This window comes from Notolepis coatsorum, assembly GCF_963971535.1.
Source record: "Notolepis coatsorum genome assembly, chromosome: 19".
Lineage (NCBI taxonomy): Eukaryota > Metazoa > Chordata > Actinopteri > Aulopiformes > Paralepididae > Notolepis > Notolepis coatsorum.
The window spans coordinates 91,212,105-91,238,540 of NC_140183.1; the positions used below are offsets into that span (position 1 = coordinate 91,212,105).

The following is a 26,436-nucleotide window of genomic DNA, read 5'->3' on the forward strand; positions in this document are numbered from 1 at the left end:
GGACCTGAAAGCAGGACACATGTCCAGAGATCACGGTTCGATGGTGGACCTGAGAGCGGGACACATGTCCAGAGATCACGGTTCGATGGTGGACCTGAGAGCAGGACACATGTCCAGAGATCACGGTTCGATGGTGGACCTGAGAGCAGGACACATGTCCAGAGATCACGGTTCGATGGTGGACCTGAGAGCAGGACACATGTCCAGAGATCACGGTTCGATGGTGGACCTGAGAGCAGGACACATGTCCAGAGATCACGGTTCGATCCGCAAGACCAGCGTGAAGAGCGCTGGGTGGGAGAAGTGAATGAATAACGCTTTGCCCTCCCTCCTCAACACCCGCCTTCACAATTGCCTTTGAGCAAGGCACTTAAAAAACCCCAACTGCTCCAGTGGACCTTCAAGTGAATGTGTACTGTAGGCTAAATATTTAGTAGCAAACATTCACTGACATTAGCTTAGATAAGCATTATGTTATCTACTTCTAGAATATAGCAATGCTCGTGTGTCTTGCTGGTAAATGTAGCTTGGTTTGTCTAACACATTTGTATCCCATTTAATTCCATGAATGGAATGAATTCTTGTCATGGCTTTACAGGCTCAGAACTAGCTAGCTTGCTGGACTAGCTGTTTCAGCATGTGATGTCAGTGAAATCATCAGCTGTGATTGGACAGACAGAAATATGGACAGGGCCTTTGGGAGACAGGGCTGTACAGTGCGACGAGGGCATCGCATATTGCTCCAGAATTTTGCCTGTGCTAAAACGCTCACACATGCATACGGGTACTTGAGAGGTGGAGCTGTCCGTGCTGAAGAAGAGCAGAGCTCATCATAGTGGAGAAAACGAAACGTTAGAAAAAAGCATGCATTCTGAAAGAATTGATGCAAGCCAATATTGCCCCTATAATCGAACACATTAGTGCTCTGACCCAGAATTGGGCCAAAATGAATATGTCCCTCCTGGGAAAGATAAACCTAGTGAAAATGATACTAGCTCCCAAATTAAATTATATCCTATATATGTTGCCGCTGACTCTCCCGACACAGTTACTCAGACAGTATGACAAAGTCATTAATGTATATCTGTGGGGGGGCAAAAGGCCGCTATTTGGACGGGCCAAAATGTATGCAGCAAAGGAAAATGGCGGTTTATCCCTGCCTAAACTAGACTGGTATCACTATGCATTCTCGCTCTCCCAGCTCTCCAAACTGAATCACTTGTCTGAGGAGGCACCTGCTTGGGTCAAGATGGAGGAGGAAATGATATATCCCTCATCTCTGGAATCCTTCCTGACACAATCAGACAGACCTATACCTCTTAAAAACCCTTTGATGGCATTTATCAGGGAAACGTGGAATCAATCGCACAAAATGACTGGTGATAGCCCATACTTAACTACGAGAGCCTCTATATGGTATAATAAGAAACTAAAGATTGGGAAGAAATCAGTCATATGGGACGATTGGGTTAAAAGGGGGATACATGTACTAGGTGATATAGCCGGGGAGGATGGGGTTTTGCCTTTTGAGGATATTAAGGAGGATTTTGATATAGATAATAAAAACTTTTATAAATTCCTACCGATTAGACATTGTATATCGTCATCAATAGGAGGACCAAAGTGCGGCCCAATTACTGCAATTCAAGAAATATTCTATAAAGGATGGCGCAGGAAAGGCGGTGCGTCAAGATTTTATGATGTTATAAGAGAATACAATGCACCCAAATTGGCGGGTTTGAGATTGAGCTGGGAGAACGATGTACATGAGGAGATTACTGAGGAAATGTGGGAGAAACTGGTATCCAAATGGAGTAAATTCTCTAGGGAGGCGCAATCACAACTTATTTTTTACAAAGTACTGAACAGAAGCTATTGGACGCCTAGTAAACTGGCCAGACTGAAATTAAGGGACAGTGACATCTGCTGGAGATGTGAGAAGGAGACAGGCACTTTACTGCACATGTTGTACGAATGTGAGAAGGTCCGGAAAATGTGGGATCAAATTGTGATATTCCTAAGTAAGGTCCTGAATGTGAAGATAAATAACGCCCCAATGGCATGTGTTTTGGGTATAGTACCAAAAGGGATTAAACTGCCTAAATACCGGGGAATGTGGTATAGAATGGCCATGATATCAGGATGTAGAATTGCATTACGACATTGGAAATCACCTGTTGATATTACTTTTAAAGAATGGATGGAACTAATGTTTCGGACAGCATCATATGAAAGGGTGACATATAGAGTCGCAGGGAGAGAGGATATTTTCGCTGAGATATGGGACAGTTTTCTACACCTGACTGAACGATCTGAGGACAAATGAGTAAGATGGGATTACAATATTATCAAGGATGAATATGAAAAAGGGGATTTGATCTGATGGTACTTGTGCTCTATAATATATTATGTATATATGTACATATATTTTATGTCCGGATGGTGTGTCTATGGAACGGTCACTGTCTCTATCACACTCACATGTGCGCAGATATAGCCACATACAAGTATCTAGGATACACATATTCATATGTGTACATAATAGGTTTACACGCACTCATATACACAAGGATAAGGTATACACGTCAGGGGCACACATACATGCACATACTCATATATAGGAAATAGACATACATACACCTACATATACACATAGTTGAGATATAGGCTTTCACTGACACATAGGGGGATACACAAGTATATAGGAGACACACACATGCGTAGCTGAAACGTAAAAAAAAAAAAAAAAAAAAAAAGATGCAGCACATACCTGCTCGCAGGTAGATCGGTCTACATGTAACGTATGACGTATATATATATATATATATATCAGGGATGTATATGCACAATGTATAGTATGTTTTTTTTTTGTAAGTGCTTCTTTAATTTCCATGTCAGTTATTAGTGTATTTGTATGAGTCTCTTGCATGTTTTGTATGTTGTCACAAAAAATGAAAAAGGCGAATCTTGGATGTTGCATATTATGCTGTGAAAAGGTACTCTGTAAATAATGTAAAGATTTGTGCAAAAATATCAATTAAAAAAAAAAAAAAAAAAAAAAAAGCATGCATAGCGCGACCTGTGTAACATTAAGTTACACTACTATCGTTAGATAGCACGACCCGTGTAATGTTAAGTAACTTGTGTTCCGCGGGGAAAGACCGCTCATCACTGCATCTAACTTGATTTAATCCAAATATCCATTCAGAAACTTTGTATTATGAAATAATTCTGGGATGTCTGTCTGACTATTTCCCTATGCCTTGTTTGGTGAGAGTTCAGCTAACACTGTTGACACGCCCACTACGCAAAGCGTGTGCTCTCACACACACACACACACACACTCCGGTCATGCGTCCACTCAACTCATGGAAAATACAGCATCAGGCTATTGTTCTAAAAGTATATCTACTAATAAAATGGAGTATTGAAGGCGGCTGAGTGGCGCAGTGGGCAAGGCGCTCACCACTAACGCAGGAGATACTGGTATCGAGCCCAGCTCTCGGCGTTGCTACCGGCTTGGCCGGCCGTCATACTAACACAATTGGCAGTGTTAGAGGGTGGGAAAGCCGGTGGGTGGGGATCGGACGTTGTGGACAGCGACTCCTACAGGTCGGTTGGGTGACGCCGGTGCGGCGGAAACAGGAAGTATCGGGGCAGCGTGAGCCTCCCACACGTTACTCCTCGCCACTGAGAGTTTGAGCTGTCTGGTGAAAAGATGCGACAGGCTGCCTCCTTGTGTACCGGTGCAAGGCTTCTATCCTCACTACAGCCGACCAGTGGGAGGCATAGTCTAGCAACGTTTAAGACAGGGGAGGGAAGAATTGGAATCACGAAATTGGGATGGGAGAATAGAAAAATAAGGAGAAAAAGTGTATAAAAAAAAAGTATTGAACCGTTTTTAACAGCCGAGTATTGGGTGGGACATTCTGATTTAAGAACTTTCTAAATAAAATAGAAAGTCCCAAAATAGTTAATTTATCTGACTGCTTGTATTAATTGATCAAAAAGTAGCCATGTGCACTGTGCAGTAATAGTTATATAAAAGAATAATAAAGCAATGTCGATTCTGTTCTTAATAAAAAAAAATTAAAAAAATGCTAAATAATCAAGAAGAACCGATAAGAGTATCAATAAAGTACCGAACCGTTAAGCAGTATCGATAAGAGTAGTAGTATCGATAAAAGATACCCATCCTTAATGAACACTGTTATCAATGAAAGAAGAAATGTTTGCAGCTGTGGTAATACTTCAGTTGGTTCATTATAAAAGATACAAACCTGAAAACAAAAGCACTTAAATGTTAAATAAAAGGACCACAGTTATGAGGCAGGAGGAACATATTTTTTTGCACTATAATGGTAAAGAATTTGTGAAAAAAAAAGAAAGAAAAAAAGTGCCCCTAAAAAAGATTCTGTGCCCCTACATTTTTCATTTAGGGGCACCTGTGCCCCTAGTGAAAAAGCTTAGCGTACAGCCCTGGGAGAGCCTTACCGTTGGCAGCGGCACCAGTGGCATCAGCAGCAGCACCAGTGGCAGCACCAGTGGCATCAGCAGCAGCACCAGTGGCAGCACCAGTGGCACTTGAAGCATTAGCAGCTGTGTTGGTCTTGGGTATGATGGGCACCATCTTCTCACACAGTGTGATCTTTCCCAGGACCTGGAGAAACTGGGGCTGGTTGATGCAGGTTACAAACCACCTGGTGACATTAGGCAACACCTCTCTGTCTGATGGCTCCAGGGCCTAACAAACAAGAAGATCAAAACACAGGGTTGACTGATTGACTACAGGGTCGAGTATTAACCCACCTTTCACTTAAAAAGGGGAATGGAATGAATGTGTGTGAACATACAACACCCCCCTCTAACGCTAAAAGTCAGAGAGAGACCCCTTGAATTTGTGATGTCACCTGGATGTAAAATCTAGGGCTGCTATATACAGTAGACACTAGACAGTGAATTGTGCACTGATTTTGTGGGCTTGCTGCGGTAGTCTGTTAACGGTGTTACTCTGTGTTCAGGCATCCACCGAGTACATTGCTTCCCCACCGCCACCCCTGTATGTTTTTTTTTTGTTCATCAAATAATTACTCACAGGTTCCCAGCCCACTAGGAAAATCTACCTTTTTCCTCAAGTTACATGCAAAACATACATTTGTTGTTATAGCACCACCATCTGGCCAAATGGCACCACATTCAACACTGCACTCCCCATGGGTCCCAAACAATACAGGGCTGTACAGTGCGATGAGGACATAGGATATTGAGCCTAAATATGGCCCGTGCGAGTGAAAAATAATATTTGGGGGCAACCTTGCGAGTAGTGATTTTCAACCCTTTCATTCGCATTTCACTCCTAAATTAATCCATACAAATAATTTTGCTCTGCAAGAAGAATGGAGCAGATATCAGTCCATCTTATGACAACCACGTCCGATGTGGAGAGATGATAGGAGACCATAGCCGATTAAATTAAGTCGGATCTGGCTAGCAGTGATGATTGACTGGGACACGGACGGACACTTCTAACAAATGTCAGCCATGCATTAGATGAGTAGCCCACTATTAGGACGTTTTTCAATACTTAAATACTGTCTACTTAAATTTCCCTCCGGGGATCAATAAAGTATCAACCTATCTATCTAATAACGAGACAATATGCAAATAAGATAATCGTCACGGTTCCCCGTATGAAAGTGGCTTGCAACTTACTGCTGGTAAAATCACTGTTTATTTCTAGTTTTGCATAGTATTACATTCCTCTTCTATAAACAAGTCCTACCGTAAGATAGACCCCTATCGTCTCCCAGATGGTAAATCACCCTTTTGGATTGGACTCAATGAAAGTGAATGAGAGAACGGATTTCTGACTCCACATTTTACTTCTCACTGATGTAACCGGGGTCTACCAGAGTTCATTCTGGAACCTTGGTGCCACGGCGAATATGTGTTATACTGTACACACGCTGGATCAATACAATTATAGATTTTTTTCGAATGGTGATCAGGAATTGGAATATACCATTTGGATACCATCTGATGTCAGGTAAGGAATCTATGTTATCAGTATTAGGATAATCAGTATTAGGATAATCAGACTCGTTTTCACGGATATATAAGCGTTTCCCCTATATGTGATATTGCTGTTTCACTGTAAAAGCCATCAGGAAATAAGAGCAGCGATTATCAGCGCGCGGCACGAGCGTGCGTGCGCACACATATACTATCGATCATCTAGCGTTTATTTGAAAACGATTCATAAATAGGCAGACAAATGACAACGTTCTGGAATATTCCAGTAAAAGACGATTATCATCATAGGGTTGTTTTTTCCGCGAAAACGAGTGATTTTCAAAATGCTATCAAACGGAAATGAAGCGATAAAAAAACAATCTGCCTTGACAATGTTGACTGGAAAATGAGTCTTTGATAAGCGACGGGCAGATTAGACACATAGCCATAATTTAAAACATAGATTAGGCGATATTAAGTTAACATTGGAGTGGGTTTGGGCATCAAGGGGGTAAAAAGGAAAACATGGCGTGGCATCCAAAGTGTTAAGGTACTGAGCGTGTTATGAATATTTAGACAACATTATAAACGTCATGTGACTGAGAAAGAAGGCTCTAAACGACATGACATGGTTACACAACGATAGCGGCGGATTTGGCAATATTTCTGATTTAAACCCAATGCTAATAAGGAACCTGCTAATGTTAATTAGGCAATCTGTAAACATTGTATGATGAAGGAAGCACGCGAGTGAGGCTGCTGGGCTCCACAGCTGGAGACAAGCTCACAGGACAGAACAAGCCAGTGACTGTGTGTTTGCGTGATGCACTAAAGCTCTAGGCTGCAGCTACATACAACATTTATGGAAGGTATTATTGTCCGTTGATTTATTTTTTTATATTAGAACATAGCGTTAACGTCAACTCCATCTGTCCAACAAATGGATACTCATTGAAAATGTATTAAAAGCAGACGTAGACGGACAGACACAGCAGATCGATATAGCTGCATAACGTTAAAGCTCAACGTAAGCGATCTACAGATACTGAGCATCCTCTTGTCAAATGTCCTGCGTCACCGGTAACACCCAAATTAAGTTTAAATTCTAGTTCAGACATGTTAGCAATAGTGGAATATAAAGCTAATTTGGGTGACTAAAGCCAGCTGGTGACATTAGTAAAAGAAAAAAAAATAGAACTCACTCATTTACAGTAGGAGGGGGGGGGGGGGATCAGGTTGATTGATTGACAGTGAGGTTGCATAATATCATCCTAACACTCACAGTAGCTGAGAAGATACTTGCAGTTTCAAGGATGGAGAAAATCTGCAGATAAGCAACAACCAAAGAAACACAGCAAAGCCGGAAGGAAATCTGACTTACATATTTGAAGGGCAGGAAGACAGCTGCTGCTACTGCCATGTCAGCCAGCGTGATGCTCTCTCCCACCAGGAAGGTTCTAGGTTCCAGTGTGTGGTTTAGAACCTTTAGAACACGGATCAGCTCTGCCCGGGAACTATGCTGGAGTTGAGAAAGCAGAACAAATCGTCAGTCGTCTAGAATCAAACTTCACTACTTCACTAAGCACACTGGGTTGAGAAAACATTGCACGGACGCGAGTGTGTGTTTGGTCTCCCTGCTCACCTTCTTCTCCACCCCCATCACTCCGAGCAGTGGGAAGACAACAGCACAGGACGCGGGGACGAGCTCATTGTTGGCATAGCTCACCCACTGCCACACTTGGCTCTGCTGCTTGGCGTCCAGGCCAGCCCTCTCTCCCTGAGAGGCCAAGTACCAGGCCACAGCACTGGTCCCACTGAGGACAGAGTCACCTCCTCCATCACCCAGCACCAGGGTGGGCCGAGAGCGGGCATTGAGGGACTCCGGGGGCTCCTCTGTGACGGTGCGAGGGCGTGAGGAGGAGGGACAGAACTCTGCAGCTATGAGAGCCAGAAGGCTCCTGAAGTCGTCAGGGTGTTGGGACACGTAGAGAGAGGCCATCCCTGGTAGGGGGCAGATGATGGGTGGGCGTGTGGGGCATGGTGTTACAAGAAACAAGTCTCACAGCAAACATCCCCAAAACAGTGCAGTGATTGATTGAATTGATTGAAAACTTTATTAACAGATTGCAGAATGGGCACAGTACAGTACAACTCAATACAGTCAATTGTTAAGGGGATGCAGACCAGAGAAAGACTTTCGTCTTGTTTACATCAGGGTCCCCCATTTTCAATTCATCATCAGTGCATGCATGCCTCAATAATAAGGGAGGCTATGTGGCTAAGTAAACAAACGTATTCCACCTGTCAACGTGGAGCAAGCTAACGAAAGCCATGCTAACCGGCGGCTAACTGGATTAACCGGTTAGCTAACCATCAAACTAGAACTTTGACTTCAGTGAGTGTGAATGAATGAATGAATGAAAACTTTATTTAACAGATTGCAGAATGGGTACAATACAGTACGGCTCAATACATACAATTGTTAAGGGGATGCAGACCTGAGAAAGACGTTTGTCTTGTTTCCATCAGGGTCCCCCATTTTCAATTCATATAGTGTGGCACTGTCTGGCAAGCTAACTGTTTAGTTGCAGCAGTAAGGTCGGGGCTGCTGCAGTTATTTAATAAAACAATTTAAAAGACACAATTTATCAAATCCATGATTTCTAACTGAAACTAAAGAAGTTGTCCATAGTACCTTTGAATGCAAACAGAGGCGTCAGTAGCACACAAATGAGAGCCACACATGAGCTCTCCCTGCTGACTGATGCAATGGTGGACGACTTCCGGGTTGTACAGCAAAGAGTCTATAATATGAAGATGCAGCGCACTCACTCATTGAACTATGTGGGGTGTTGCCGCGCCCTAGTGGGCGTGAACAAAACTGTTTCGGATCATCTAATGCCATTACCAGATTGATTGATTGATTGAGTGATTGATTGATTGATTGATTGATTGATTGATTGATTGATTGATTGATTGATTGATTGATTGATTGATTGATTGATTGAAAACTTTAATTAACAGATTGCAGAATGGGTACAGTACAGTACAACTCAATACATACAATTGTTAAGGGGATGCAGACCAGAGAAAGACGTTTGTCTTGTTTACATCAGGGTCCCCCATTTTCAATTCATAATGACAACATACACAGATATATATCATGACATTTATGACATACAGTACTGTTACATTTGTGACATACAAGATATGCAAATATACAGTACTGTTAAACACTAGAGATTCTAACAGAAAATATATACATACGAGGGGGAGGAAACTGTACATTAGGAGGGGGGATTTGGACATTTACGGTGGCCAGTTTCGAATTGCAGCCTGCCATAGGTGCTCTTTGAGGGCGATTTTGAAGGTGGTATAGGGATTCACATTATTTTACGGCTGTGGGTAGGGCGTTCCACATTGTTGTGGCATAATTGCGAAACGTGTTTAGTCCCTTGTTTGAGACTAATCTGGGTTGATTGACTTGTTCGTTGGTTTACTTTTTTGATTACATTGGTTGCCATTTTGTCACAGGAAATATTTGCCTCAAGGATGGAGCCCAGGTAGGTAATTTCATCTTACCTTGTGACAATATTGTCACCCACTGTAACAGAGAAGCCGTTGGTCTTGCTGAGTTTGTTATTTGATCCAAAGAGAATGGACTGCAACTCGAAACTGGCCCCTGTAAATGTCCGAACACAAGCCCCTCCAATGTACAGTAAATTACCAAGTATGGTCTTGTCAATATTCCAATGTACAGTTTTATTTGTACAGTTGTACAGTGTCCCCCACCCACCCCTCCTACCCAACCTCCCCCCCCCCACTCCTACCCAACCACCTCCAATGTACAGTCCCCCCCACCCCCATCCCCCCCCCCCCCCCCCACCCCCACCTACCCAATCCAATGTACAGTTTCTACGTCAAATGTATATACTCTTCTTTCTGGACTCTTTTTGTATCACAAACAGTACTGTATTTGCAAATCTAGTATGTCATAAATGTATAGATGTAGCAGTACTGTCTATCTGTATGTCATGTATGTCATATATGTTACGATGAATTGAAAATGGGGGACCCTGATGTAAACAAGACGAAAGTCTTTCTCTGGTCTGCATCCCCTTAACAATTGTATGTATTGAGCTGTACTGTACTGTACCCATTCTGCAATCTGTTAATAAAGTTTTCAATCAATCAATCAATCAACTCTGTTTTACCCAGGTGTAATGATAGTTTGTTATCAGCGAGCCAGGTGCAGATTCCCTCCGAGTTCAGAGCTGAGGGCTTTTTCAACCTGCAACTTGTCCCTCTCAGAGACCAGCAGGGCTGAGTCGTCCGCAAACAGGAAGTTGCAGTCACAAGCTGTTGACATGTCATTTGCATAAATTAGGAACAGTAACGGTCCTAGTATGCTTCCTTGTGGAACACCACAGCTCACTGTGAGGGGGGGGGATAGTGCATCGTTTACCTCCACCATCTGCTCTCTCCCCTCCAGGTAGGATTGCATCCAGCTCACTGATGAACTATCAAAACCAATTGCTTTTAGCTTGTCAATCAGAATGGAGTGATTGACAGTGTCGAAAGCCTTTTGGAGGTCCAGCATGACCATGCCGCAGTATTTGCCCGCGTCCACCTCTTGTTTGATGTGGCCGTGTTAACAGAACTCAGCTATAGGGCGACAATAATGTGGTCAAGAGGCATGGTTTCTATCTTGAGCCTGAACTGGCGTGACTTGTCTTTATTCACATGGTAAGCAGCAGTAACACAAGTCTTCTCTCTCTGAGAGACATTGGGGGAGAGAACGAAATGGGTGTATACCTTTGCTTTTAAAGTTGCCATAAGGTAGAGTACCTGGGTGGCTCCGCCTAGAGCGCCCTCCAGTGGGAACAGATATATATGCAACTAGGCAATCACAGGTGGAGACAATTATATATGCAGGTAAACAGTTACTAGTGTAAACAGCCATATGTACAGTTAGACAGTTACTAACAATCCTACACAGAGCCTCTGATCTCAACAGGCCGTTCAAATAGAGAAGGCATGTGTCAGTGGAGTGGGATGTTCTGAAGCCAGATTGGAATTCGTAGATTCGCTTTTTTTTCCGCGAGGTACTTTCCGACCTGTTCGTAGACTATTTTTTCCATGACTTTCGAGATGGAGGTAAGAATGGAAACAGGGCGGTAGTTGCCTGGGTCTAATTTGCTGCCTTTTTTGTGCAAGGGGGTCACTCTCGCAATTTTGAAGTCTTTGCGGACGTATCCCTGTTTTATGGAGAGGTTTATTATGTGGGTGATGGCGGCCCTGTTGCTGAGTCTGAGTTATTTGGAGGGGATATTGTCATGGCCAGTGGCCTTGTTAGGTTGAAGGGCACTCAGTTTTTTGAGTACCTCATCTGTTGTTACCATTTTGAGTTTGAAGTTGTCTTTGCGGACCCCTAGGACCTTCTAGCCTCACAGCTAGAAGGTTGTGGGTTCGATTCCCGCTTGGGGACCAGGTTGCCATGTTGCCAGTTACTCAGGTGGGGTATCTCCCGGGCCTTTCTGTGCGGAGTTTGCATGTTCTCCCCGTGCTCGCAAGGGTTTCCCCTCCCGATAACATAAACCCAATGGAAAAACATGCACAACAGATCGCTAACGCTGTGGCGTCCCTGCCGAAGACGGACAGGAGCACTTGGATTGGTCCCCGGGCGCGGCGCTCGCTGCAGCCCTCATCTGCTCCCGGCCCTTGGGGGGGAAGGACGACGGGATGGGAGGTGCAGAGAACATTTCATCAGCAATGTGTGTGTGTGTGTGTGTGTGTGTGTGTGTGTGTGTGTGTGTGTGTGTGTGTGTGTGTGTGTGTGTGTGTGTGTGTGTGTGTGTGTGTGTGTGTGTGTGTGTGTGTGTGTGTGTGTGTGTGTTCCTGTGGGTCACCCATCGCATGTGTGCGTGTGTGTGTGTGTGTGTGTGTGTGTGTGTGTGTGTGTGTGTGTGTGTGTGTGTGTGTGTGTGTGTGTGTGTGTGTGTGTGTGTGTGTGTGTTAATCTGATGACAAATAAATACTTATACTATACTTATACTTGGTGGTGGTGGTGGTGGTAGTAATAATAGAAGTAGTGGTGCTAGTAGTAGTACTGCTGGTGGTAGTAGTAGTGCTGGTGGTGGTAGTAGTAATAGTACTAGTGGTGCTGGTATAGTAGTACTAGTGGTGGTAGTAGTAGTAGTAATAGTAGTAGTAGTGGTGGTGGTGGTGGTAGTAGTAATAGTAGTAGTAGTTGTGCTGGTAGTAGTAGTAGTAGTAGTAGTAGTAGTAGTAGTAGTAGTAGTAGTAGTAGTAGTAGTAGTAGTAGTAGTAGTAGTAGTAGTAGTAGTAGTAATAGTAGTAGTAGTAGTAGTAGTAGTAGTAGTAGTAGTAGTAGTAGTAGTAGTAGTAGTAGTAGTAGTAGTAGTAGTAGTAGTAGTAGTAGTAGTTGTAGTAGTTGTGCTGGTAGTAGTAGTAGTAGTAGTAGCAGTAGTAGTAGTAGTAGTAGTAGTAGTAGTAGTAGTAGTAGTAGTAGTAGTAGTAGTAGTAGTAGTAGTAGTAGTAGTAGTAGTAGTAGTAGTAGTAGTTGTAGTAGTTGTGCTGGTAGTAGTAGTAGTAGTAGTAGTAGTAGTAGTAGTAGTAGTAGTAGTAGTAGTAGTAGTAGTAGTAGTAGTAGTAGTAGTAGTAATAATAATAATAATAATCTTAAATGTATATAGCGCCTTTCAGGAGACCCAAGGCGCTTAACAGCTAAGGGAGGGGGACAGGGAACAACGTAACAACAAAATATGAATCAAAAGGAAAGAAAGAAAGAAAGAAAACGAAAAAAGGGGAAATCAGGCAGAGTCATTTACAAATTTGGTGAAAAGGTGGGTTTTGAGTTGGGATTTGAAAGAGTGCAGGGATGTAGCACTACAGATGTTTGGAGGGAGTGAGTTCCAGAGGGTGGGTGCGGCCACAGAGAAGGCTCTGGGACCAACAGTCCGCATGTTGGTGGTGGGGATGGAGAGGAGACCGGAGTCAGAGGACCGCAGCCTCCGGGCGGGATGTAGGGATGGAGGAGGTCCGCTAGGTACCGGCGGGGTAGTAGTAGTAGTAGTAGTAATTGTTACTGATGATGATGATGATGATGATGATTTTTTATTATTAGACTATTAGCTGAAGGACACTCTTTATCTCTTTAACTAAACATGTGTAATGTAGATGAGAAACAAAACATGTCTGGTCAGAAAGGTACGATAAATCAGCATTCTCTTTTAATCAAACATACAGAAGCAACATTACAAACACACAAAGTGTTGTGTTAACATTCAATTACTACCAAAAGCCTCAGAATTAAGAACATTGCAATTAAGCACATTTTTAAAAACACAATTCTGTGTTAATTGTCAAATATATTACTTATTGCGAGCCAATGTATCATATAGATGTGTAGGACTACTTGTTTAAGAAACTAATTTGATGGCAAAATGTCAAAGCAAAGTGTTATCCAATAAAAAAGAAAATGAGTAAAACGATAGCATTCCAGTGTTTTTTTCATACAGACAAATGACTGTAGAAATACTATTGTGAATCACTACTATATAAATAACCATATACATTGTATTTCTATCGTGAAACCAGAGGAATAGCCGACTACAGTGATTCATCATACATTTCTATAATATTCAATTATAGAAATACTTCTGCATCACTAAAGTAATTATGTAGTAAATCTATATTGTATATGAAAGAAAACACCAGAACACTATAAATCGCTACAGTATTTCTGTGGTAAATCTCTATAGTGTGTATGACAAAAAAGCACAGGAATGCTATAGGTTTTACTATAGTTCACCCTAAGCAGTAGGGTGTCATACAACATACAGTTGCATACAAACAACTGAGGCATCATACCTATAGGCCTATATCGTCTACCAAATCATACTTCTATTCTTCATACTCTTTGGCTGGACAGTATACTGTATCAAACACGTTTGCTACTAATGGCCAATATCTTCTGGATGCCTCATTCCTTTTCAGTCTGACTCCTGGCCAAAGGCCTCCTTCACTGCAGCAATGACCGTTTCCACAGTTCCCATTACCAAACCCCCGCACGCCTTCACCACGTTCCCCACACTGCCCCCCCCCCTCCACGCCAGCTTCCCCACACCTCCACCCACAGCTTTTGCTTGACCCCCCATCTCTGATACCACTGCCCCCATATATCCCTCACTGTGCTCCCATAGCCGATCCCCGAACAGGCGCATCACCCACCAGGCATTGTCCACCGTCCCACCAAATAGCCCCACTGTGTCACCGGCGAGGGTCCCTACACCCGTGACCCCGGTGTAGCAGCTGGTGTACAGGGCTCCCAACATGGAGGAGGCACAATGGTACACGGCAGAGAAGCAGGTCTCCCCCAGGCCCAGTAGCAGGCGTGTGGCTGAGCCCACCCCGGAGCCCAGGTCAGAGGCCACGAGGTGGAAGAGAGATAAGGTGTCTCCAGGCAGCGCAGAGAGAACTCCGAGGTCCTCCTGAAGAACATAGGTCACCTGAATCAAGATGGAGGACAAAAGGGTTTGATTCCAGTCAAATGGCAGATGATAGAGAATCCTAACTAGTTCAAGTTCAAGTTTTGTTTTATTTATCACATATAAGGTACATGTACATTACAGTGAAATGCTTGGTTCTGTATGAGCCCCCTGAGATTGTGCTTCAGACAGTAAAAAAAAGTAAAAAGAATAAAGACCAAACACTATACAAAATATACAATAGACAAAACTAAGTACAGAATGCAAACAAGAATGTGTAAATTAGGTAGAGATGGAGTGCAAATCTTTTAGTAATAATAGATAAAATATGGTGTAGCGTTAAAAGATATGGTGTAGTGTTACTAGCAAGTACATTTTGTTCCAAAATGAAATAACCACCATTGAAAACAACATATACTCCTACTAAATGGTTACAGGAATAAGTAAATCTCACTCTTGACGTTATTTTCAATCTGAAGACTTTTGCTCTTAACCCTTTCACTACCACACTACAGACGGTTAACCTTTCACTACCACACTTACATCTGTAGTGTGGTAGTGAGAGGGTTAACCCTTTGCCGTGTGGCAGGGAAAGGGTTAACCTTCTGTATTGTCACAGTGAAAGGGTTAACCCTTTGGTAGTGTGGCAGTGAAAGGGTTAAAGTGGTCACACGACTCGCTGTACCTGTCCAGGTAGTTGTGTGATGGTGGAGAACACGGGCCGGAGGGGAGCAGTAAGGAGGGAGACGGTGGAGGAGATGATGTAGAGCCAAGTGCTGCCGCTCTGTGTCTCTGCTTCGCCGTCCGTCTTGGCTCCGTCTGAAGAGCCCACCGCGTCCTCGCCCTGCTCCTCCCCGTCACTCTGCTCCGTCACTTCCCCCGGTAAGGCTTCTTCTGTGAGCTCACCTGCAGCTTCCTCTGGTTGAGCATCAAGACTAGCCACCTGTTCTATGGTAACTGGTGACTCTACACTTTCTCCAACATCCTCATCCGATTCGTCATCATCGGCATCCGAACCCAGCTTCGCTTTGATTCCAGGCAAAGCTTTGCCGAGAAGACCCACTATGCTTCCTTTAGTCTGCCCATCTGTTGCCCCACATCCGCCAGAGAACAGTTCTGTCACTCCAAGTGTCTCCTCTAGCTCCTTCACTCCCACCACACTCTCCCCTCCATCTGTCTCTCTAACAAACCCCACACTGAAGCCCTCCTCCCCCTCCGATGCAGCACAGCACACTGCAAACCACAACAGCCCAGCCTGGCATTCTTCTTCACCTCCATCCGTCGCGGGCCCTGCTCCTGCTCCTGTCCCAGTCAGGATATAGAGATCGCCCCCACACTGGGGACTGATGGTGGACTGGACCAGTGCTGTGACCAAGGAGTCCCATGGCTTGAGAGAGGAGCCTGCAGGAGAGGCGAGGCCGGGTGCTCCTCGTAGTAGAGCTGGGGTCAACACATGAACGTCATCTTCATTCTCTGTCTGGGAGAAGAAAAGATTCAATTAACCACAAGATGTCATTTGAAAGTGTAACACAATTGTCAGCCATTCAGAATCGCAGCCACAATAGCCATAGTTTGTAAGATCTGGGCTGCCCTGCAGTCTGACATGGTGTGGTCTGCTGGTGAGGTGGTCAGTGATCCGGCCCACCAGGCTGCATGTTACAGCCGCAGCACTGTGAGCTTCTTCACTGGCCACAAAGGCTGGGTGGTGTTTAGCCCCTTTCGTGACTGTGATGCACGCCTTGCTTTGAATACAGCAGTCACTTGCTCCACATTACTAGCCATGGGAATGTTCACCATGAAGCACTGGTTATTTACGAACGGTCCGTTCTAAATGTATCACAGAGAAATTTCAAAGGTACTCACAGTTGCACGAGGGTTTCACACACAAAAGCGGGGTGGTTTGAAAGCTCGGCGTTGCTAATAAACATTTTAAATAATTTTTATAAACAAGTAAAAATGGCTTACTCTTTTTCTTCCGCATTTTGACATGCCGGAGTGCTGTGATTGCATTAAAATGTTTATTAGCAACACAGAGCTTTAAAACCACCCCGCTTTTGTGTGTGAAACCCTCGTGCAACTGTGAGTACCTTTGAAATTTCTCTGTGATACATTTAGAACGAACCGTTCGTAAATAACCAGTGCTTCATGGTGAACATTCCCATGGCTAGTAATGTGGAGCAAGTGACTGCTGTATTCAAAGCAAGGCGTGCATCACAGTCACGAAAGGGGCTAGGTATTAAAGGTGCTGGAGAAATCCAAGAACATCAAGTCAAGTCAAGTCAAGAGTTTTATTTGTCACGGCATACAAGTATACAATGAAATGCGGGGGGGTCTTGCCCGCAACGATTGTGCATAATACAATAATACAATAGTAAGAATCCAATAGGATGCGAACGACATTTGTGCAATAATACAAGTAATCAAATATATCGGTATATGTACATGAGTTTTTACAAGAGCATGGTAAGACATGCTAGGTCCTGTGGTAGTGCAATACACTGTTAGCTACGGATGAGGCACTGGGTCTTTATGTACACTGCTATACAATGCTATATTATACAATCTCAAGTTATACTATACTATTTTTTAAAGTGACCTTTCATTTTGTAAAGTGACCATAAGTGTGAGCATGTGCAGCATGAGTGTGTGTGTTCATGTTAAAGTGGCTGCTAGTGTGTGAGTGTGTACAGTGTGTGTGTTGTGTGTGTGTGCTCATGTGTGCTTGTGTGTTGAGAGTTCAGTGTTCAAGGCTCTGATGGCCTGGGGGAAGAAGCTGAGCCGAAGTCTGTCTGTCCTAGTTGCTGGTGTTCGCAGGCGTTTGCCTGACCGCAGCAGCTTGAACAGGCTGTTGTTGGGGTGGTGAGGGTCTTTCATTATTCTGCAGGCTCTGGATTTGCACCTCTTAATAATAAATAATAATGGATTGGATTTATATAGCGCTCTTCTCTGACTCAGAGCGCTTCACAGGGTCCATTATTCGTTCATACACTGTCATACCGGTGGTGGTAAGCTACAATTGCAGCCAGAGCTGCCCTGAGGCAGACTCACGGAAGCGTGGCGAATAATCATCGCCTACGGCCCCTCCGACCACCACCAACATTCATTCACATGCATACACACTCATACGAGGCAAGTAGGTTAAGTGTCTTGCCCAAGGACACAACGGCAATGGGATGGACATGGGCTTGAGCGGGATTCGAACCACCAACCCTTCGATCATTGGACGCCCCGCTCTACCCCTGAGCCATAGCCGCCCCACGATATATATATATAACCTCTTGTTATATAGGACCTGCAGGGGTGGTAGTGCAATACCCGTAGTACGCTCGGCTGAGCGTACCACTCTCTGTGGGCCTTCTTGTCCTGTGCCGTGCTGTTTCCATACCAGGCAGTGATGTTTCCAGTCAGGATGCTCTCTGCAGCTCCGGAGTAGAAGGACTGGAGTATCTTCCCCGATACTCTGAACTTCCTTAACTGTCTCAGGTGGTAGAGGCGCTGCTTCGCCTTTTTTACTACTGAGTCTATGTGTGTTGTCCATGTCAGATCCTCTGAGATGTGGACCCCCAGGTACTTGAAGGTACCCTGTCCACGGTAGCCCCGTTTATCCTCAGTGGTGTGTGTGTCCCCTGCTGTTTTCTCCTAAAATCCACGATCAGCTCCTTGGTTTTACCAATGTTCAGGAGCAGGCTGTTGTCCTGGTACCAGCGTTCCAGTACATCAACCTCCTCCCGGTAGGCCTTCTTGTCGTTGTCAGAGATCAGCCCCACCACCACTGTGTCGTCCGCAAACTTCACTATGGAGTTGGAGCTGAACTTGGCCACACAGTCATGTGTGTATAGTGAATACAGCAGGGGGCTCAGAACACAGCCCTGGGTGTGATGGTGTTGGAGGTCTGACCCCCCACCCTGACCGCCTGGGGCCTTTCACTCATAAAGTCCAGTATCCAGGGCGCTCAGAGCGGAGCTCAGACCCAGCTCGATCAGCTTGTCCACCAGTCTGGTGGGGACTATGGGGTTGAACGCTGAGCTGTAGTCAATGAACAACAGTCTCACATAGCCCTCCTTCTGGCGGTCTAGGTGAGAGAGGGTGCTGTGCAGTACTTGGGAGACCGCATCATCAGTGGACCTGTTTGTCCTGTATGCAAATTGCATAGGGTCCATATCACTGGGGAGGGAGGCACAAATGTGATCCTTAACCAGCCTCTCAAAACATGTCATGGCCACAGAGGTGAGTGCCACCGGTCTGTAGTCATTGAGACCTGTTGGGGAGGATTTCTTTGGTACCGGGATAATGGTAGACATCTTGAAGCAGGCAGGTACCACGGATTCAGCCAGGGATAGATTAAAATGGTGGTGAACACAGGGGCTAGCTGGTTAGCACAGGACTTAAGTATACGTCCTGTTATCCCATCTGGGCCAGCAGCCTTCCTGGTGTTCACCCGCATAAATACTCTTCTCACACTGTGTTCCGTCAATGAGAGAGCGTCCCCGCCCCCCCCGCGGATGCCCCCCCCCCCCCCCCCCGTGTCCTCCGCACTTGATTGATTGATTGAAAACTTTATTAACAGATTGCAGAATGGGTACAGTACAGCTCAATACATACAATTGTTAAGGGGATGCAGACCAGAGAAAGACTTTCGTCTTGTTTACATCAGGGTTCCCCATTTTCAGGGGTTGGGTAGGAGGGGGAGGGGTTGGGTAGGAGGGGTGGGTGGGTGGGGGACACTGTACAACTGTACACTGATGTTTGCGTGGTATGCAAACTGCAGAGGGGCCAGGGAGTCTCTCACCAGGGGCTTGAGGTGCTGCAGGACCAAGTAAGTCCCCATGAAACGGCTAGCAGAATGCAATTTGATTCCACATTATCTATGCATTTCCTGTAAAAACAGGATGCTAGCGAAGGACTTGTCATGGATATTGATTGGCATTTACAGAAGCCTGCTGGTGCTGATGGGGGTGGGGGGGGGGAGGAGGGGCTCCTCTGGTCACATCTGTTGAAAAACATTCAACTAATTCAACTAATTTGCACGCTCTAGGGGGGCCCTCGTGCCCCCCCCCCCCCCATGTACAAATAAATATAGCCAACGTCTAATCTGTACAATGTGCAATACTCCATACTGAGTCCTAGTCTACCCTGGTATACTATAAACAGATTATGTGGATCACTAACCTCACTGTATACAATAACCCATTGTGCCCTTTAGAATAATCACATCCTTGTGCCGTTTGGCTCTTTGGATCTACAAGATCCACGGTTATGCAACTCAAAGACCATGGTTCTGTGTTTAGGGACCACAGTATGCAGAAATATGCAAAAGATATAGTACTGTAATTGTTCATCTTTGTACAAAACTGCTCTAAACTGCTTGACTCCATGAGACCAGCATGCTGTACATCTGACATGTTTGTAAAGGTGAGACTCTTGCGGTTCTAATTAATCCAATTTCATTCAAATATCTTTAGGTGAAAGTCAAGGGACCTCATTGTAGATGGACATACCGAACACCTTCATCTATTTCCGAGTAAGGTATGTAATGACTGGTATCTACAGCTTCCTCAAGATCTCTACTTTCAGGTGATACTTCTTCTTTAACATGGAGAGGCTGCTACAGCTTCTGAAAGACAGTAACACCTGCTGCTGAGTTATCAGCGATAACGGTTCAATCTCTACTGGCATTACGGTGATAATGCTAAAAACACAAGATGCAATAAACAGGCACTAAGCTATTGTTAAAAAGTGATCACACAGTTATTTATTTCTATTTGAAGCTATATATAGACCGACCGTTTTGGGCCATAAAGATACAAAAATAAAATGGTCCTGTTTTAATTTACTTCAATTGGTAAATAATTACTGATATAAAGAAGTTGAATATAACATGTCAAAGATTGAGCAGCCCGTTCCTGTAGTGTTTGTCTATTCAAGTCAGTGCTTGTCTGGTCATTTGACATCCATTGTCTGATGTTTTCGTTTTCCTAGCAGTAAATTTTGAAGTGCACAGCGTTTTCCTGTTTGACAGCAGTTTGTTGTTCCTGTGTATCACTGGCACCACAGGCCTACTCACATACTGTATCAAGCCCATTGTCTCGCCGACCTCTGAGCCTGGTTCAGCTGATCCACACCATTCCCCTGCATACATTACAGAGAGGCAAAATAAATGTGTCCTTACCAGCCGCTCTCTTCCCGCCTCTCCCCCGCGCTCTGCCCATCCATGGCTAAGATGGAAAGCAGCATAGGCAGCTGTGTCACAGGTCGGGTTGTAGAGCGTGGCAAACGTTTGTCCCCCGGGCAGCCTGTGACAGAGGGGGCGCAGAGGTGCCCCTGCAGAGGCTCCCTGAGGGGGCGTCTGTCTGTGGAAGCAGTGGCTGCAGAGGGAGAATCCTGGGTCTTCCTCGGCTGAAAGAAACAGGCCCTGGCTCAGCAGCAGGCCCAGCAGCCAGCCAGCCGCACTGACAGCTGCAGGACTCAGCATGGTGGTGGTGAGCTCAGCTACTGCCCCCCTCTCTGTCTGTCTCCCCCTCTCTCTCTCTCTCTCACACAGGGAGAGGCTGATAAATTATCCAGAGGTTTCCGTATTTGGATGGGGATAATGGAGGAGGGCCAGGCTGGCAGTCTCTGTCGATAGCTTATCTCTCTCAATCTCTTCTTGTTCTCTCCTCCAAACCGTCTCCACCACCCATGGCTGTGTTCTTTAAATGCCTACTGTACTGCGAGTGTGTTGCAGGCACGATCTTGCTTACTCTATCCTTTCCCCCTCCCTGACTACCTCGCCCCCTCTCCCTCCGTCTGTCCGTCCGTCCCTCCCTCTCTCTCATTCTCTCTCTGGCTGTCCTTTCACCTCACCCCTTTGCTCTCCCTCTTTCTAAGGTTATACCTTTAACCCTCTTAAGTACAGAAACAGAAACCACACCCAACATGAAGGACCAAATTACCTGTAAGTCTGCATTCCCAAACAATGCCTTGTATGCCTGGGTTAGTCATTTGATTGACAGGATAAGAGCTTGATCAAACGGGCTGCTTAGAAGTGCAGACTCCCCGCTGTGTCAAGTCAGGTTGCTACTTGGAAATTACCTTGAATGTAAAGATTGGCTTCAGAAATGCATCATCATTCGTTACACGATTTGCTGACCTCTGAGTGAGCCAACCTCATTATAATATAATCCTGAGAATGTCAAAGACAGGGACAAGGTTCAGTGTCTCACCCCCGGGTGCACTGTGTCTTGAAATAAAATGTCAACAAAAGTCACATTCCTGGCCTGAGGTTCCCAAAATGTTTTCTTAACTATTACAAAATTGCCTGTTGGAACATGGTTCTGGGACTGGCATGTCCTTCTTCAAATGGATAGAAAACAGAATAACTGGCATCCAAACCCATAGCCTTGTCTTGAAAGAGAATAGAATAAGTGAAACAATAAACTAAAGATCTTCGTTACCAATTTTTTTACCTGATGCGATACTCAGCAGGGCTGCTGTCGTGACATTTATGAGTTATTAACAGTATGAACTAAAGTGTACCCTTGGGCTCATGTTGAGAGTTGGTATGAGAATTCCCCCGTGGGGAGGGCAAACTGAACCAAGACGACCATAACGTGCGATAAACACAACAATGTGAGTGTTTTTGTAATCTCGCTTTACTCACAATAACATTCAAACAGAGTACTGCTGTTCATACTAATACACTCCCTTATGAGTCAGTCACACAGGCAGTATATGCATAGTGTAACGCGTACATGCCTGAATGAGTGGTGTTAAGCTCTGGTATGAGAGTCTTTGGGTGTGACGTTTTGGGCAGGGCAGTGAATGCAACGTCAAACTCAAAACTATTTGGTCACCACTCACCAGACAATGAAAAACCTGTGTTCTACTATATGAATGCATAATATAGCAAAGGAAAATAGCCTCTCAACAGTCTCTATGGCACGTTGTCAGCAAAACACAAAAGCGATATTTGACACCCCATTAGGCAGACTTGCAACAAGAAACCGCTTGTCAGGTGAAATGTTCAAGTTTTAATGTGATCCGATACGTCATTGGTGCAAAAGAAAATCAGCGTCATCAATAACTGGAGAAGGCCTGCATTTACAAGTAAGAAAAGATTTATGACAATAGCCAAATATTCCATGCCATCAATTAAACATGTCATACATGACTCCGCATAAGAGTAAAGCAATTGAGCCTTTTTCTAAAAGGAGCAGTTTGTAAGCTTTTAAACATTGAAATATCTCTAGAATGTTCTATGAATCTATAGGGATCAATAAACAAAGGTCCTCAGTGAAAAGTCGGTTGTCATATAACACTATAGGTTGGATATCAAGCATAATATAACGTGAACATAATGTTGTCATAATCTCTAGTACTATGACTCAGGGTTTGGGAACAAATCGCTTTCAATTAAAAATGGAAACAGAAACTGCTGTTTACTTGCCAATGTTTGAACATCAATTGTCATTAACAGGTCAACAGGTTGAAGAGACTTGATCCCAACCCTGCTACAAGTGCATACAGCAAACTGAAGCCTGCTCTACCCACTGTTGTGTAGCCAGACTGTGACAACCATCAGTAGGTAGCGAGAGACGACGGCGTCGCCGACAGCATGTTCCAACATCCACTGGAAATGGACCTTTACTTGTTCAAAGCTGACAAACTACATCTTTAAAAACGGATCATTTATTAGCATGGTTATAGTTGCACATCCCAAGGTTGTGGGGTGTTATTTTGGCAGTGATGTTGCAGTTACTCCACGGTCCACAGGGGGGAGCTTGGAGGTTGCAGAATATAAAAACATATATAACCACTTTCTTGTGTTTTTGCACACACACACACACACACACACACACACACACACACACACACACACACACACACACACACACACACACACACACACACACACACACACACACACACACACACACACACACACACACACACACACACACACACACACACACACACACACACACACACACACACACACACACACACACACACACACACACACACACACACACACACACACACACACACACACACACACACACACACACACACACGCACACACAGGCTCACTCATTGGGAATATCAATGACCAGTTCGGCCTCGTCTCCCTCCCCCCTGTCTTCGTCCCCCCTGTCGCTGTCACCGTCGCTGTCTCCCTCCTCCTCTGCGGTGTCTCCACTGAGCATCTGTCGGGGGACCCAGCTGAAGGGGCCACTGGCCGCAGGAGGGGCAGCTGGGGCTGATGGGTAATTAGCTGCCATTGGAGTCACCACCTGAGTACATGGCAGAAGAAGAAGAGAAAGAGGGAGGGGGGAGGAATGAGAGAGAGATGGTTGTTGTGGATGTGATGAGTATGGATGAGGGACTGTATAATAGATCTATTCTCTAATGCACTGAGGCATTAGGACATTATGGCTAAGTGGTACATCCTTTATACGATTCAAGATTCAAGAGATGTATTTGTCACATACATACACAAGACATGTAGTGAAATGAAGGTGGCCATGCCCGCCTCGATTGTGCAAAAATACATACCGTATAATAAAATAGAATAGATAATAAAATAGACATGATAAAAAGTAATAAGAATAAGATACAATGCTAAGCTTAAGAATTAAAGGTAATGAGTACTATACAATAATATACAAATATACAGTTGTGTTTTTTTAAAGTAACCTTTTTTGTAGTGTGTTTTGTGTGTGAGTGAGTGCAAGTGGTGTGTGTGTGTGTGTGTGTGTGTGTGTGTGTGTGTGTGTGTGTGTGTGTGTGTGTGTGTGTGTGTGTGTGTGTGTGTGTGTTCATGTGTGCTTGTGTGTGGAGAGATCAGTGTTCTGATGGTCTGGGGGAAGAAGCTGAGTCGGAGTCTCTCTGTTCTTGCGCTTGCCTTGAACAGGCTATTGTTGGGGTGGTGATTATTCATTATTCTGCAGGCTCTGGATTTGCACCTCATGTTGTATAAGTCCTGCAGGGGTGGTAGTGCAATACCCATAGCAGTTGCCAAACCAGGCAGTCATGTTCCCAGTCAGGATGCTCTCCACAGCCCCAGAGTAGAAGGACTGGAGTATCTTCCCTGATACTCTGAATTTCCTGAGTTATCTCAGCTGGTAGAGGCGCTGCTTCGCCTTTTTTAAACAGTGTCTGTGTGTGTTGTCCATGTCAGGTCCTCTGTGATGTGGACTGCCAGGTACTTAAAGCTGCTCACCCTGTCCACGGTAGTCCCATTAATCCTCAGTGGCGTGCGTGTCCCCTGCTGTCCTTTCCTATAATCCACGATCAGCTCCTTGGTCTTACCAATGTTCAGGAGTAGGCTATTATCCCGGCACCAGAGTGCCAGGACATCAACCTCCTCCCGGTAGGCCTTCTCGTCGTTGTTAGCGATCAGACCCACCACCACGTGTTGTCCGCAAACTTCACTATGGAGTTGGAGCTGAACCTGGCCACACAGTCATGTGTGTACAGCGAATACAGCAGGGGGCTGAGGACACAGCCCTGGGGGGGACCCGATGCTCAGGGTGATTGAGTTGAGTGATTGACCACCTAGGGCCTGTCGGTCAGAAAGTCCAGGATCCAGGCACTCTGGGTGGAGTTCAGACCCCGATCAATCAACTTGTCAGCCAGTCTGGTGGGGACTATGGTATTGAAAGCTGAACTATAGTCAATGAACAGCAATCTCACATAGCCCCCCTTCTGACTGTCAAGGTGAGAAAGGGTGTTGTGCAGTATCTGGGAGAGCGCGCTGTCAGTGGACCTGTTTGTCCTGTATGCAAACTGCAAAGGGTCCATGGTACTAGGGAGGGAGGCACAGATGTAATCCTTGACCAGCCTCTCAAAGCATTTCATGACCACAGAGGTGAGTGCCACCGGTCTGTAGTCATTTAGGCCTGCTGGGGAGGTGTTTTTTGGTACAAGGATTATAGTGGACACCTTGAAGCAGGCAGGGACCACAGACTTGGCCAGGGATAGGTTAAATATAGTGGTGAACACTGGGGCTAGCTGGTTAGCACAGGACTTAAGTATTCAAGTATTAAGTATATAAATAAGACATGTCACTCCGTGGAACTCCATACTGTAAATGTACTGTATATGTGAGGACCACAGCAGGACGGTCCTCCACTAAAGAAATTCTTTCAGGTTTTCGTCAAATAACAATCAGTTAGTAGATTTAACCGGCGTTTCCCATGTTATTATCCTTCTGCAGATGGAAATGCAGTCGTGCAGAAATAACTTTTTAAATCTAGTGCCCTTTTAATTAAAGACCATAACATAACTTTTTAATTATTATTGAGATGCCAGAGATGAGTTATTTACCAGTAATGGCTAATAACTAGTAACTCAGCATTAAAAACTAAATCTATTATAAAATGTACTAAGAGGAGAGGGCTCCAGAACACAGTGCACACTACAGTTTACCCTGCTGCTATGTACACTGGAAACACTAATTTAGTGAGTAATGGTGAGTGCATTTGTGAGTATCTGTATCCTCTAAGCAACTCTCTCCTCCTCCTCCTCCTCCTCCTTCTCAACCTTCCCCGATGGCTCTTTCTTGATTTAGGCTCTTTGTTTTTCTCTCTTTCTTCCCTCGCTCTGCTGGAGGAGCCAAATACTCTGGTGGGAAGGGCATCTGCCCGACACGCACACAGTCCCCCGCGTGCCGAATTACCACACAAACCGCACAAACACAGGCAATTCACAAGACACACGCGCACATACACAACACAAATACGGAAGCACGAAGGGGACGGACACACAAGTGTACATACACACACACAAGAATGTACAAAGACAATGAAAAACATGATAAATAAATAAAAATGCTAAGGAACAAACAAGAGATTAAAAGAACAACTAGTATGAATAAAATGTAAAAGAAATAACGCAAATCATATCGTAAATAACGTAGAATCAAAAACAGGGA

General features: G+C 44.7%; 3 protein-coding genes across 3 annotated transcripts in view; all 3 read right to left on the reverse strand.

The window, feature by feature from the left end:
• vars1 (valyl-tRNA synthetase 1) overlaps window positions 1–8,789 on the reverse strand; it is a 66,216-nt gene extending 57,427 nt beyond the window's left edge. Inside the window, exons 1-4 of the mRNA XM_084337021.1 lie at window positions 8,708–8,789; window positions 7,655–8,013; window positions 7,394–7,531; window positions 4,495–4,744 (exon numbers count right to left, since the gene is read on the reverse strand). Coding sequence (XP_084193147.1) covers window positions 4,495–4,744; window positions 7,394–7,531; window positions 7,655–8,011 — 745 coding nt within the window. The 5' untranslated portion in view covers window positions 8,012–8,013; window positions 8,708–8,789. The remainder of the gene's footprint in view (window positions 1–4,494; window positions 4,745–7,393; window positions 7,532–7,654; window positions 8,014–8,707) is intronic.
• Window positions 8,790–14,027: 5,238 nt separating this feature from the next.
• Window positions 14,028–21,321, reverse strand: LOC311246624 (uncharacterized protein; the record flags this gene model as incomplete). The annotated part of the gene is made up of 3 exons (XM_084336772.1): window positions 20,692–21,321; window positions 15,208–15,999; window positions 14,028–14,543 (listed from the first exon to the last, which is right to left on the reverse strand). Exons 1-3 carry the CDS (start codon window positions 20,992–20,994, stop codon window positions 14,028–14,030), a joined length of 1,611 nt encoding a protein of 536 aa, XP_084192898.1. The 5' UTR covers window positions 20,995–21,321.
• A 2,133-nt stretch (window positions 21,322–23,454) lies between these two features.
• Window positions 23,455–26,436, reverse strand: part of ino80e (INO80 complex subunit E) — a 5,332-nt gene continuing 2,350 nt past the window's right edge. Inside the window, 3 exon segments of the mRNA XM_084336773.1 lie at window positions 23,455–23,794; window positions 26,046–26,067; window positions 26,069–26,188. Of these exon segments, the coding sequence (XP_084192899.1) occupies window positions 23,588–23,794; window positions 26,046–26,067; window positions 26,069–26,188 (349 nt within the window). The 3' untranslated portion in view covers window positions 23,455–23,587.